We start from the raw sequence: 15,279 nt of genomic DNA on the forward strand, positions 1-15,279 counted from the left end.
AATTCAGGGTGTAATGAGCTAAATTTAAGTGTAATTGCTAATCACACATAGAGGACATTTTAGCAGATATTTACAAATACCTTCATTCACCTGAACTGAACTCTCTCCTGAATTGATTTTTTTGTTGCTGTTGTTGCCGACCTCAAACCTGATTAACACCGACCATCATGTCGAAGTAGCCCTGAGCACTCACCCCGCATATTAACACCATGTATGAACCCTGCAAATTAGCCCGTGTATTAACCCCCTTCTTCATAAAGTTCATAAAGCCTCGTGCATCAGCCCGGCGTGTTGAGCCTCCCCGTGTGTGTGTGTGTGTGTGTGTGCGTTCTGTGGTAGATGGGCCTGGGCAAGACGGTGCAGGCCATCTCCGTGGCCTACCTGTACAGGCACGAGTGGCCCCTCCTCATCGTGGTGCCCTCCTCCCTCAAGTACCCCTGGATGGAGGAGTTGGAGCGCTGGGTTCCCGAGCTGGGCCCCCAGGACATCAACCTGGTGGAGAGCAAAGCCGACATCACGTATGCACCCACCGCCCTCCCTCCATTCTCTTCCTGATCGTTACGGTTCCCGGGTCAGTCCCGCGATGGTGCAGCTGAACTGGGTGAAACGATGAGGTGATTTGCCGTGGTTATGCGGAACAGCTTAATCAGCGGGGCTCCGTCACGGAAGTGCGCTTCTTCCGACAAGGCGAAATTACACAAGCAGGGGTTTTGTTTTGTTTTTGGGTTTTTTTTTTTTGTGTTAGTGAAAGGGCTTGTTTTGTTTTGGGGGATTGCTTGCTTGTTTTTAGAAAAGATTTAAGAAAGATTAATAATTTTCCAGCACAGAAAAATGCCTTCAGTAATTCTGATGTAATCGGTAAATTCTATTAACATTAACATGATTGGAGCTCCAGTGGCTAACTAGCTCACCGGGAGTCCTTTAACACCCCGTGAACTGTGGAGGACTCGGTAAAGCAGATCTGACATCTTCACCTTCTGCTGAGGTCATCCAGAGCCCAGGCGCGCCAACCCACACACAGGCGCTCCACTAACGCTAACTTCTCCACCCTTTCTGCGGCATAGCACACTGTGTGTGTGTGTGTTGGGGGGGGGGGGGGGGGTCAACGCACGGGACGTAAGCATGAGGGCTCAGGGTGTTTCAGGGTACGGGTATGTAGACTCTCGCACTTCCTGTTGCCGTCTGGGTTTTTCTAAAAAGAGCTTTTACAGATTCCAGAGGACCCCAGCTTCAGGTCAAACCAACCGGTGACTTGCTGCCATGGCAACGACTTCTCAGCAGCCTTGCAGCTGTGCGCGTAATGCTTTAATTCCACTGGCTTGCAGGACAAATGTGCAAATGTTGATTTTTTAAATTATTTTATTGTTATATGGCTGACATTATGAGGACTGTCACCGTATTCGGTGAACCCAAGAAGTGACGTTGGTGGATTATTCTTTAGACTAGCCCAGAATGGATAGAGCTGAAACGCTGGTTTGTTTGATTTGAGATTGTGGATCACTTGTGTGTTATTTTTAATCCGCATACCACTGTGAATGTGTCCGCTTCCTGCCAAACCACATTGGGGAAACGTGGAGGAGTTGGTGATTATATTGTCTGTGTTCTCGTAGTGGGATTAGCCAGAGTAAGGTGACGGTGTTGGGCTACGGGCTGCTCACCACAGACGCACGCCCCCTGGTGGAAGCTCTGAACGCGAGGCAGTTCGGAGTCGTCATAGTGGACGAGTCACACTACCTGAAGTCCAGGAACGCAGCCCGCACCAAGATCCTGGTGCCGGTCATCCAGATGACGAAACGGGCCATACTGCTCACGGGGACTCCGGCACTGGGCAGGCCAGAAGAGGTAAACGTCACCTAGAGGAGGAGTGCTGCCATGGCAACAAGAATCTGTCACTTTATTTCACCAAATATGTTAACCATACAAGACATTTGTCTTGGTGAGTGCACTTACAGTATGTAACATACTGCAAACGATTCCCAGGTATTTAACTAGAAAACCACAAATACAATAAACTGAGTTCAGATAAAGAATAAAGGCAGTATAGAGCTGGCAGGGGCAGCTTAGACATGTAGGGATTTGTGAATATAGGCGCATGTATGGATATCTATACATATTCAGGTCAGAGTAAACAAAAAACTATTGTGTACAAAATTATATTACAGAATTATATGAACATTTGCAAAAAAAATAAAAAATTACAAAGTTTGTACAGTTTGAAAGCGCTACAAAGAGGTTGCTGTAGCATAGGAAGGGAGGTTGTTGATTCGTTTAAGGTTGAAAGTTTAAAGAACAGCTTAATCGGCAAAGTGCTCTGTGGTGCTTGAGCCCTGCAGCCCTGGGGGGAGAAGATGTTTGCATGTCTGGTTGCGCTGGCTTTGATGGCCCTGAGTCTTCTGCCAGAGGGACGGGGCTGGGAGGGAGGATATCCAGGATGAGAGGGGTGAGCTGGTGTCTCTGCCAGCGCCATTCATCACCCGGCTGTTGTAGATGTCCTGGAGCGTTGGCTGACTCCGCCCTGCGATGCTCTCCGCCGTCCTGATCCCGCGCCGGGGTCGGGGCTCGTTCTGGTGAGGAGGAGGATCCAAGGCAGATGGTTCTGTGAAGAAGGACTCGACAAACACGGGACTCTGCGGGCAGGTCGAAATGTTCCTCGGCTGTCGCAGGAAGAACGCTCTCTCCTATGTCCCCCCGCTGTCAGAGGAGAACGTTTTCTTCTCCCACACAGATTCCTGGACATGACGGTGCCCAGGAACTTGAATATCTCCACTGTGTGTGTGTGTGTGTGTGTGTGTGTGTGTGTGTGTGTGTGTGTGTGTGTGTGTGTGTGTGTGTGTGTGTGTCGCGCATGGGGGAGGGGGAGGGGCATTAAATCCACCACCACCTCTTCTGTTTGTCCCAGTTCTTCTTAAAGGTCTATTACTAAATCATCACTGACCCTGTACACTTAGAACTTTGTGTTCTGTATTCTAACTAATGCTCCACTGTAATAACAGCCAGTTCGTGTTAAACACCATAAGTCGTGACAAAGGGAGTAATGGTGTGAAAAAGGGAGTAACTCACAATAGTTCGTGATTTTAACCATAATTTCAAGTTAGCTACGAGAAACAGCTTATGTAAAGTAAAACACCTTTATTTATTTATTTTCGTTTCGGCACTTGGTGTAATGCCAGCGGCAGCGTCGTCTTTGCCCTTGGTGGTCCTGTAGACCCAGAGTCTTGGTGGTCCTGTAGACCCAGAGTCTTGGCCTCGCACCGCACATCTGTGGAGACGGGAGTAGCACTGCAGAGGCACAAAATGCAGTACTCCACTCCAAAAGAAACGGTGACAGCTAGTCGTTAGCGGAGAGACTAGCCACAGCAAGGGGTCTTTCTTTGGGATACACACAAAATAAAGAAATAATCCGATCAGCTTTCCCCGTTAACTGGGTACTCTTTGAAACATGCTAAAATACTTCACTGCCTTTTACAGCAGTTAAACCGGGATTAATTTGCTTTTTATATAATTATTTTTTACATCTATCGAAACGCAGTAGAGGAGAAGATATTAGCCAGAGCCACAGCTTTCGGTACATGTTTGTTTCCATAACAAGGTTATAAAGCAGAGAGGTAATTACCCCGCAGTTTGTTACTCTGCAGTCTTCCACTTAATTTCAGGACAATTACAACATTTATTTAGATGGAGTTCCAGCATGCACATTTAATCACGACAACCTGGGCGGTCTAACAGGTAACGTTCTGAAGTGTCTCTGTTGCTAACTGCTAATTCTGTGATTGTCAGAGTGCAGAGTTGGGGAAGCGTTGGCACAGGGAACGTGAGCTTCCTACATAAACCTCCACGCTTCACTGTTTCTATCCTGAGACATTTTTTAGGCAACACACGTCAGTGTGAAAAGATCGGAAAGATCCGGAAAGACCACAGTTCCGCGCGTAAACTTTGAGATGCCGAGCCGTGTTTCTGTGCTCCAGCGTGGCGAAGACTTTGCCGGTACGAACTGATGAATGAGAGTAAGCAGCCAAGAGATGCTCCGTGCATTTGGGGTCACCGCAGGGGGCTTTTCGGTCACCCCTAGGGGTGTTGGGTGCAACCCCTAGAACTGCCAACCCTCATCTCGTTAAAGGGAGAAATATTGACCTGGAATCACTCCGCCAAGTCAGCTGGCTGGTGGCCAAATGGCACAGGCGCAGATCTATGAGTGGAGAAGCCCTCCGAGCACGCCCGCATAGATGGAGTGTCCAGCCACCCGCTCTGCCAGAGAAACCGCACACGCTGTCCGGTGTTAGAACCTCCGTTTGAAGTAGCGCTGACCCGGATCCTTCTTCCCGTAACATGCAGACACACAAGTCGATCTCCGACATGTCTAAAAGTGTCACTGAGCATAACACGCCAGCCAGACCCTCAAGGTCATAAGGTGTAGCAGAGGGAGCACGTGCTGATGGAATATGCTGATGAACGCCAAGGGCAATTTACACGTGCTTCTGACGGCCCTTGGGTGAAAGGTAAGAGTCCAGGTGCAGCAGCGCACTCTGTTCTGAAGCAGTCATCGCTCACAGATCCACCATCCCTATCGCTGCCACCCCGCATACTGGCTCGGGGAAGATAAAGGAACGCGAAGTGGCTAAAACGTAATGCAGCGGCTGGTATCACCACCATACCATCTGTGCGGGGGCAGGAGGCCGCAGCTGCCCCGCGGCTCTAAGCCAATGGGCCGGGACCGCACACCACACAGGGCCTGGACGGAGTCCCTTCGTCCCTCTCCAGAGGGAGCACCGCTTTCATGTGTTCTGTCCTACAGATGCCAGCGATATCGACCACGTATGGGTCGGCTTTGATTTGTACATAGTGAGCCCTTAATGGACGGAGCACTGACCAGTCACCAGCCCAGGTAGGCCACGCCTCCATATGCCGCAGTGGGTCGAATGGGTGCTGGGACCGGAGCGAGCTGGCATCTAGAAGAACGCGTCCATGTGTGGTGAGCCACGGGCCTCTGGAGACGGGCGTTGAACACAGATAACAGGGGCAACGTTTTTGGTGGGGTGGCACAGCAGACTGCGCTCGAGCCTAAACCACGGAAGCCCCCCGAGCCTCCTCAGAGCATCGGAGACCAGGGAGCAGAACCCGCTCGGAAACCGCCGCTCCCCAACAGCATGGAGAAACGAGACTCTCTCGCCTGCTTCTTCTCGAACTCGTGACGGATGTCGCAGATCGCCCCGCCGCGACGTCTCTTTCCAGCGCGGTTCAACCATCTGCTGGGGATTGGACCGCAGCCCTGGCCTGGCCGTGCGCAGGGGAAGGGCTCCGGGACGCTCTTCTGGGCAGCTGCGGGGCGGCTTGGACGGCGAGCGTCGCAGGAAGCGGCGGGACGCGGCAGGACACGGTCCCGTCCAGAGCGGCACCGCTGCCAGGGTCATCTGAAGGCTGGTGATTAGGTTGCACCCTACAGTGTACAGGGGGAAACGGAACTGCTTCTCATTGGAGAAGCTACGCAAAGAGAGATGTCCGCTAGGACAGAAGAAGCGAGGACACATTCATTAAGAGGGTAATAATGGCAAAATAGCCATGAATGGACTTCAGATGTTCATAACCAACTCCTCTTACACTCTCTCTCTCTCTCTCTCTCTCGGTCAAGTCAGGCTTTCTAAGTGGCTAGAGCATGGAAAATGGAACCGAATCTTTTCCCGGATTCAGGGGGAGAAAGGTGGAACTGTGGGTAAACATGAAAAAGTGACTGATCGGTAGTGGTGTCATTAAGCTGGAAGCCTAGCATAGCGGCCGCTATTACAGAAGCCCACAAATGGTGTCACCACAGCAGGGTCCTCCCAGTCTGCACCCCTGGAACGCCCCCGAGCGCCATTACACAGCTCCACTAAAGTGCCGTTAACAATCAGAATGTCATCCGGAGCATGACGGGTGACGACACCCATCTTTATCATCATCATCCTCACCGTCGCACTCTTCCTCCCTGTTCCAGGGGATGTCTAGGGCTTCAAGCCGCCGTGCGTTTGAATCACGGAGGCTCCCGAGACCGCGGAGACACATTGCGGCAGTGTCCTGCCGCGGTAAAGGAAAGGGTTAAACTGCCCTGCTGTCCAGGATGCCCCCGGGGCACGTACCCACGTAACGTGCCACAGAATGGCATCGGCCAATAGAATCGCAGAAAAGGAGGCTTGTTGAGTTTTCTGTACTCTTGTCCTGCTTCTGCGTGCACACTTTTTCTTGCCCTCCCGTGCACGCTCTTCTCCGGCTCTGCGTGCACGCTTTTTCTTGCCCTCCCGTGCACGCTCTTCTCCGGCTCTGCGTGCACGCTTTTTCTTGCCCTCCCGTGCACGCTCTTCTCCGGCTCTGCGTGCACGCTTTTTCTTGCCCTCCCGTGCACGCTCTTCTCCGGCTCTGCGTGCACGCTTTTTCTTGCCCTCCCGTGCACGCTCTTCTCCGGCTCTGCGTGCACGCTTTTTCTTGCCCTCCCGTGCACACTCAGTGCCTGCTCAGCGTGAACACCCTTAAGCACAGACGGCTCAAAGAGGCTGAGAGAGCGTCGGCAGACGTCGAGAGCCCAGCGTCTCGCTCAAACCCTCCTCGCTAATGCAAGGCATTAGTTTCATTCCGTCAGCTAGGGGTGACGGTGTTCATTATAGACATTTGTTTCATCGGATTTGCATTATAACTCATTTATGCGGCTATCCTTAGCCATCTGCTCACCAACCAGGACGGAAGAGTAGCTCATATTAAAATTAATACGTAAGCCAATATCAAGAGGATGACCGTGTTTAATCTTCATGAATGTGATGAATGTAATAAGGGCTGAAGTTAGCTAGGTAACATTTCCAGCGTAACGAGGTGCTAATCGGGCTAGTACACCTTGGCACGCTGCTTTGCTATAACCAATTGCCTCTCACAGATAATAAAGAAGAACACACTATAGTAAACTTACGCTATAGTTACACCCACAACGCCGCTTAAGATTTGTTTAGAGATGCATCCTGTGTGTCGGCGCGGTGTGAGGGTCTCTAGAACTGCACACCTTCAAAAAAAAATATTTAAATAGGCAGAGAGAGATAAACTGGACGTATGTTTTCACTGGAGGCTAATCAGCTGCATACACTATGCCTTGAAGGCACGCAGCAGTGTGTGCGTAAGGTGGACGCCCGTGTCCCCGCCCGTCCTTGCCCCCTGTGGCCTCGTCCTTTGGGCCTTCGTGTGGTGCGGGTGGAGGCGCTAACTTCACCTCGGGGCTGGGGACTGGGCGACGGCTTCGCCGCAGACAGCGGGGGCTGAAAAGAGATGATTTACTGCTGGAGACCTGGGTCAGAGACAGTAACAGTGCTGTGAGTGTGTGTGTGTGAGTGTGTGTGAGTGTGTGTGTCTCCGTCTGACTCTCTCCCTCCCTCTCTTTTTCTCCCTCCCTCTCCTTCCCTTTCTCTTCCCATCTCTCGTTTTATTTAGTGGCATTATGCCAAGCTTTGATGAACACATTTGCTGAGAGAAATGAGCAGTTAGAACCTGGATTCAAATAATTGCTGGTTATTATTCCAAAACAAATCACGCTATTGAAGCTTCTGGAGCGCCACGCCAGACACCGATGGCCACTTCTCAGAGGAGGCTGGGGTGAACCTTCAGTGCCGTGAGTGAGCAACTAGAGAACCAGTGAATAATGGGGAGCTGAGTTGCCATTTGCATTCTCTGCCCCGGCTATTTCCACCGCCATTCCCCGGTGCCGTGTGAGGGGACTGTGATTTTCTGCCGTGAGAACATTCCCATACAACAGCATTAGCAGAGTCCTGCTCGCCCTCGCTGGCTGAAGCCTCCCTCTCTCTCTCTCTCTCTTTCTCTTTCCCTCCCTCACCTCTCTCTCTCTTCCTACTCCCACATAGGAGCCGGTCCAAGTTGCAGGTCTTTTTCTGTAAAAACCGCTGCTGCTGAGATGATGTAGAGGCTCCAATGATACTGATGGAGAAAATCGGAGTTATGATTTCAACACAACCCCCCCACCCCCAACACACACACACCCCTCTCCCTCCCCTATGCGGTTTGTCTGCTTTTTGCTGTGTATAATAAGAAACCTGTAGGCGGCCTGGGTGATGCCAGAACACCAGTCTGTTCCTGTTTGATTGTGCTTGTTAGCTGTGGTGGAGAGGCTACTAAGAAATCCTGCTCAAAAATGGAAGCACATTGGCTTCAGAAAAAACGAGCTTAATTAGAAACAGAAAGCACGTAATTAATTATGTTTTGTTTTTGCTGATTTATTTGTTTATTTTATTTTTTTTGTCAATGACTGATGCAAATCAACATGCTTGTGTGTGTGTGTGTGTGAGAGATTTTTATTTTTTTCCTACTTGTTTTACATTTTTTTCGTTCACAGCAGTCAGACATTTATGGATGTGAACATAAACAGTCATTCTGAGCAGGTGGTGACGGTGGGGCTTGTTCAGTGAAGATACAGAAAGGCAATTCTCTATTCACATTTCTCTCCCCTCTCTTCTCTCCCTCTCTCCCTCCCTCCATCAGCTCTTCATGCAGGTAGACGCGCTGTATCCCAGGCGTTTCGGATCCTGGAGTGACTACGCTAAAACATACTGCAATGCTCACTACAAGTAAGACCCTCATTGTTAACGCTCAGAGTAATGAGCATCGTTTATGCACAGCGCTTGCTGTTGCATAATGCTCAGTTTAAGTGATGCTTGTTTTATGCTAATTTATTGCAAATTATTTATACATTTTTCTAATTAGTTTAGTGTAAATTATATCAGTAAGTGCTTTTTTTTTAAATAATAAAGTCTTTGATGATTTGACACCTGAAGTATGCACTAATCTCAAAGTTTACCACTCAACTTTACTTCTTAATAAATGGTGAAATGTCTAGTCTGGATGGGGAAAGTCTGCTGATCCGTAAAGTTGACGCATTTTGAAAATGGTCACGTGATCCGCACACGTGTGCTGAGCTCAGGAAAATGCCGTTTACGTCCAGACGCCCTGCCCGGTAGTCACGCGCAGCTCCGTGACGTGACTGAGTGTGCGTGTGTGTGTGTCCAGGTTCTTTGGGAGAAGGCGTCAGTGGGATTGTCGCGGGGCGTCTAATCTGGACGAGCTGCATCAGAGACTGAGTCAGATTATGATCCGAAGGCTCAAGGCAGAGGTCCTCACGCAGCTACCGGACAAAATCCGCCAGAAAATACCCTTTGACCTGCCCAAACCGGCAGCCCAGGTAGCACGACCCCTGCCCTGCTAGTCCTGACCCCAGGCTCTGCTGAGCAGAGAGGCAGGACACGCACACAGCAAGACTGACGCAGGCGCGCGTGCACACACACACACACACACACACACACACCCACAGATCTTGTCTGCTTCCCCTGCACCTCACCGCACTCACTGCTGGGCCGTGGTCTCCGCTGTCATGCCACATAATGCAGCGTACATGAGTACGTGCAAACACACACAGAAAGATAAGCTCCCACTTATGTCGACATGCACACACATACATACACACACACACACACACTAAACATGAACACATTCATTTATTCACACTGAGGTTCATAAACATGCTCCATCATATTCACATTGACTCATCCAATTGAGCCATTTCTCATACTCTTACACACACACACACACACACAGACACTAACTCCCCAATCAGCCAATCTGAGATGAGACAGAATCAGAGAGGATAAATATAGCGCTAATTACCTCTCTGTAACCGCTCCATGGCTGTTGCTAGGCGATGGTATTCGATTAGCACTAATTATCAGTTTATCTCACTGGTCCATGATCACACTTTTTTCGTATCTCTTATTTCTCTTTTCTAACTGTGACGAGCTCAGTCATTCACAGAAGAAAGTATATATTGAATCACATGATTCTCTCTCACACACACTCTCTCTCTCTCTCTCTCTCTCTCTCTCTCTCTCTTCTTCTCTCTTTCTTTTGCTCACTCCTCTCCTTTTGGTCTTTCTGTCCAGCCACCTTTCTGTCAAGTTTGTTTGTTTGTGTTTGTGTGTGTGTGTGTGTGGGTGGGTGCATGCGTGCGTATCAAATGCATGTATGATGTGTGTGTGGGCATGAGTGAAATGCATATACAGCATATTCTGCAGAGAGTGTGTGTGTGTGTGTGTGTGTGTGTGTGTGTGTGTGTGTGTGTGTGTGTGTGTGTGTGTGTGTGTGTGTGTGTGTGTGTGTGTGTGTGTGTGTGTGCAGATAGTACCTCACCTGCTCTGGTCCTCATTTATCACTTTTTGTCACAGGTACACACACCTGCAGGCACAAGTATGCACACACAAACACGCGTACATGAATTCAATCACATATCTGAGCATCTGCACACATACATTTAACATGGGTTTATGCTTACAGGTATTACAAGCATAAACATTACATACACACATGTACCGACACACTACATACCCACAAACATTTTGTAAGCTTCTCAGCACTATTGCTTTGAGTTGGAGAAACAGTTTTTGTGTGTGCACTCACGTGTGCATGAATGCGCGCACGTGTGTGTGTGTGTGCGTGCGCGCGCGCGCGTGTGTATGTGTGATTTATTGCACTGTGTGTTTCCATATTCCCCTGCTGCTGTCACTGTGGTGCTATAATTGGGCAGGTCACATGACCCTCAAAGTGAGCTGATGTTCAGCAATATCAGGGATCTCTACCCTTCTACCTCTCTCTCTCTCTCTCATGCTCTCTACCCCTCCGTCTCCTTCTCTCTCTCACTCTACTTCCCTCTCCCTTACTCTGTCCTCCTCTCACTCTCTCACTCCCTGACTCTCTCTTTCTTCCATTACTCTCTGCACCATCTTAACTTTATTCTTTTTTTCTTTCTGTTTCCCTCCAGTGAAAGAAAAGTAGGGCAGATTTTGCTGTGTCATTAATAGTTTTCTCTCATAAGATTATCTGCATTTCTCTCTCTCTCTCTCTCTCCCTCTCTCTCTCTTTCAGGAAGCCAGTGCTAGTTTGGAGAAATGGGAGAGCTTGATGCGACGTCAGAGTTCCAGTGGCGAGTGGGAGAGTGAGAACCCTTTCACAGAGGTGATGGGTCTCATCACACAGATGTACAAACAGACTGCAGTAGCCAAGGTATCGTGTGTGTGTGTGTGGGCGTGTGTATAGATATGTACCTCACCATATTGCATTCCCCCGTGTACACACTCCGTGTGTGCGTGCGTTTGTGTTTCCTAGTTATACCGTAAAAAGAAATCACAAAAAGTGTGTGCACATCCCACCAATGTCTGGCCCAGGTGAAGGAGAGCAAACCGGTGCTCTCCTACCTGTTTCCAGGGGCCAGTAGTGACATCTAGTACTGTGAAAGCTTTAGGCAGGTGTGGGGTGGAGGGGGGGGTGGGGGAGCAAGAATGCATAAAAAAATATGAGTTAATAGGTTTTCTCAGTGTTTTTTTGAATAAACAATGAGAAATCTAAATTAAATATATGATTCAACTTCCCTTTGCTGTCAGAACAGCATCACTTCTTCTTGGCACCCTTGCAAGCAGGAACTTGAAGGGGCTTGTTTCAGACATCTTGGAGAACTAATCACAGATCTTCTGCGGATGTAGGCTTGCTCAGATCCTTCAGTCTCTTCATGCAATCCTAGACAGACTCGACAATGCTGAGATCAGCGCTCTGTGGGGGCCGCATCTTCACTTCCACGACTCCTCTTCACGCTTGTTCTTTTTTGTCCTAATCACGTTGGCTATACGTTTGGGGTCGTCATCCTGCAGAAGAATTTGGAGCCAATCAAGGTGCTGCCATGATGGTACTACATGATGAACAAGTGTCTGCCTGTATTTCTCAGTATTGAGTACACCATTAATCCTGACTAAATACCCAACTCCATTTGCTGAAATGCAGCCCCAAACTTGCATGGAACCTCCACCACGCTTCACTGTTGAACCTCCACCACGCTTCACTGTTGAACCTCCACCATGCTCCACTGTTGAACCTCCACCACGCTTCACTGTTGAACCTCCACCACGCTTCACTGTTGAACCTCCACCACGCTCCACTGTTGAACCTCCACCACGCTTCACTGTTGAACCTCCACCACGCTCCACTGTTGAACCTCCACCACGCTTCACTGTTGAACCTCCACCACGCTTCACTGTGGAACCTCCACCATGATTCACTGTTGAACCTCCACCACGCTCCACTGTTGAACCTCCACCACGCTTCACTGTTGAACCTCCACCACGCTCCACTGTTGAACCTCCACCACGCTCCACTGTTGAACCTCCACCACGATTCACTGTTGAACCTCCACCACGATTCACTGTTGAACCTCCACCACGCTTCACTGTTGAACCTCCACCACGCTTCACTGTTGAACCTCCACCACACTCCACTGTTGAACCTCCACCACGCTCCACTGTTGAACCTCCACCACGCTCCACTGTTGAACCTCCACCACGCTCCACTGTTGAACCTCCACCATGATTCACTGTTGAACCTCCACCACGCTCCACTGTTGAACCTCTACCACGCTCCACTGTTGAACCTCTACCATGATTCACTGTTGAACCTCCACCACGCTTCACTGTGGAACCTCCACCATGCTCCACTGTTGAACCTCCACCATGATTCACTGTTGAACCTCCACCATGATTCACTGTTGAACCTCCACCACGCTCCACTGTTGAACCTCCACCACGCTTCACTGTGGAACCTCCACCACGATTCACTGTGGAACCTCCACCACGCTCCACTGTTGAACCTCCACCACGCTCCACTGTTGAACCTCCACCACGCTCCACTGTTGAACCTCCACCATGATTCACTGTTGAACCTCCACCACGCTCCACTGTTGAACCTCCACCACGCTCCACTGTGGAACCTCCACCACGCTCCACTGTTGAACCTCCACCACGCTCCACTGTTGAACCACCACCATGCTCCACTGTTGAACCTCCACCACGCTCCACTGTTGAACCTCCACCATGCTTCACTGTTGCCTGCAGACACTCGCTATTGTACCACTCTCCAGCTCTTCTGTGAACAAACTGCCTTCTGTTAACCAGCAGATATTTCACATTCTTACCTACTGGCATTTTTATGCAGCCCAGGTCCTGTTTTCAGGCATAGTTGAGTCGGTTGGCCTTGTTGCAGTGGTGAAGGTATGACTTCTTGGCTGCAATCCTTCCATGAAGACCACTTCTGGCCTGACCGCATAGAACGGTAGATGGGTATACCTGGGTCCCACTGGTTTCTGCCAGTTCAGACCTGAAATCTTCCAGTTTCAAAGAGAAGAATGCGTGAAGGGTCTTTCATCTGCCGTACCAAGTTTCCTTGGCCGACCGCAGCATCTTCGATCCTCAGCGTTGACTGTTTCTTTGTGCTTTTCAAAAGAGCTTGTACAGCTCGTCTCAACCCCAGTCTGCTTTGAAACCTCTGCCTATGAGAGACCTCGCTGATGCAGTATAACTACCTTGTGTGTTGTTGCTGTGCTCAGTCTTGCCATGGTGTATGAACTGTGGAATGAAACTGGAGACAATCTCAGCTTCTGAAGCAGAGTTTGCCTGTTCCTCACTGTCTCTTAAGGCTCATACACACTTTCGTTTTCACACTGTATCAACCTGCATATGAAAACGATGATCATTACCACCTGGATGGTATAACAGTTTAATCATACAACTGACTATAATACTGAGAAATCCTCAACTTTGTGCAAGTGTGCTTTCGGCAGTCATGGTCTGGTGGTTACGGAACCGGTCTTGTGACCAGAGGGTTGTGGGTTTGATTCCCAGATCCCAGTACATGACTGAAGTGCCCACTGCTCCCCTGGCACTGGGCTAGGGTACCACAGCCCCCTAGTGATAACTAGTGTGAACTTCGTAATTAGCTCTGGATAAGAGCGTCTGCTAAATTCCATAAATATAAAAAATAAACGTGCCTAGACAAACTGCTGTTTTGAAGGCAAAGGTCACACCAAATATTCATTTAATTTAAATTTCTCTTTTTTGCATTTTGTTAACAATAATGCATTTGCATGGATTTAGTGCCAGTGTATTCATATTGTACACATTAACTCCACCACAATGTGAATGTAGTTGTATTAATAATATAATAGATTAATAATATAATTATTTACAAGAGACTTTCTTGGAAACCCAAGGACACTGTACATGAACACAGATTATACCAAGATGTAAAAGCTAATATGAATAAAAATTATATATAAATATCAAAAACAGAAATTAAATAAAAATTTAAACCCAGTACAAAAAGAAACATGAAAAATGAACACGTATATAAAGTTTTGTATATTTAGTTAGGGACTACATATGAGGAAAAGCTGTCTGGAAGAGGGGAAGGTAAAACGGTAGTGTAAAGGGGTTAGGGGTCGTGTTCCAGTGTAGGCTCGGCTGCGCTAAAAGCCCTCTCTGAAAGTACGGCGCCTGGAGGGTGGGATATGAAGCGAGTGAGTGTGTGAATACGTATGAAGGGGAGCAGAGAGGTAAGGAGGTGCCAGACCATGAAAGGATAAAAAAATATGACAATACAGATTTTGTACCATATGCAGAAGTGGACAGGAAGCCAGTGTAGGTGACTACCTACTAGGTGTAGGTGGGAGTAATATGTTCCCTCTATCTGGGATGGGTGAGAACCCCAGCAGCTGAGGTTTGGACATGCTGCTCTTGAGCCCGTAGGCAGGAATCCTGAAGAGAGCCGTGCTGCAGTAGTCTAGACTGGCTGTAAGAAAAGCATGAATATGGGTCTCGGAGTGAGAAAGAGAAGGACATAATATTGCAGTGTTCTTGAGGTGGAAATCTGCAGTTTTAGTTAATGTGTCTCGAGTGACTATGTAAACTCTCAAATGACACCTGTATTACTAATCTGGGTGACGGAGAACATAATAAAATGAGGGATAGCCTGGCTTTATATCAGCAGAACACTTAATCAGAGCATCAGGTGGGAGTCTATTAATGGGTTTAGTATTACGTAAATTTGCATATCATCTGCATAGGGGAACTGGAAGCCATGCATGCTAATGATATCACCAAGTGGTTGCGTGCAGATAGTAAAAAGTAAAGGGCCAAGTACTGATCCCTGGGGAACCCCGTGGGAGAAGAAAGATCATACCTAAACTGACAGTTAGGCGGAGCAGAACAGTTACAGTGCTGATTGGCTCCGAACCCTGACTGTAACTGTTCCAATAGGTTGTTAAGTGGTCTTTCAACTGGGAGGTCATCTCATGCTCTAGCAACTTTAAGGGAGGAAAGGTTAGAAATATGTCAGTAGTTCTTAAAATCTCGAGAGTAAATCCCTGGTATGGAATAGTGATAAGAGACTTTA

The 15,279-nt window shown here is 48.7% G+C and overlaps 1 protein-coding gene across 2 annotated transcripts in view; it reads left to right on the forward strand.

Moving 5' to 3' along the window:
* zranb3 (zinc finger, RAN-binding domain containing 3) overlaps positions 1 to 15,279 on the forward strand; it is a 38,385-nt gene that overhangs the window by 8,047 nt on the left and 15,059 nt on the right. Inside the window, exons 3-7 of one of the 2 annotated variants that reach the window (XM_077021480.1) lie at positions 340 to 518; positions 1,611 to 1,842; positions 8,503 to 8,588; positions 9,028 to 9,199; positions 10,933 to 11,070. In XM_077021480.1, the coding sequence (XP_076877595.1) occupies positions 340 to 518; positions 1,611 to 1,842; positions 8,503 to 8,588; positions 9,028 to 9,199; positions 10,933 to 11,070 (807 nt within the window). Of the gene's footprint in view, positions 1 to 339; positions 615 to 1,610; positions 1,843 to 8,502; positions 8,589 to 9,027; positions 9,200 to 10,932; positions 11,071 to 15,279 lie in introns of those variants that run through there. The other variant, XM_077021566.1, reaches the window with a different exon arrangement.

The sequence above is a fragment of the Brachyhypopomus gauderio genome, chromosome 1, assembly GCF_052324685.1.
Source record: "Brachyhypopomus gauderio isolate BG-103 chromosome 1, BGAUD_0.2, whole genome shotgun sequence".
Lineage (NCBI taxonomy): Eukaryota > Metazoa > Chordata > Actinopteri > Gymnotiformes > Hypopomidae > Brachyhypopomus > Brachyhypopomus gauderio.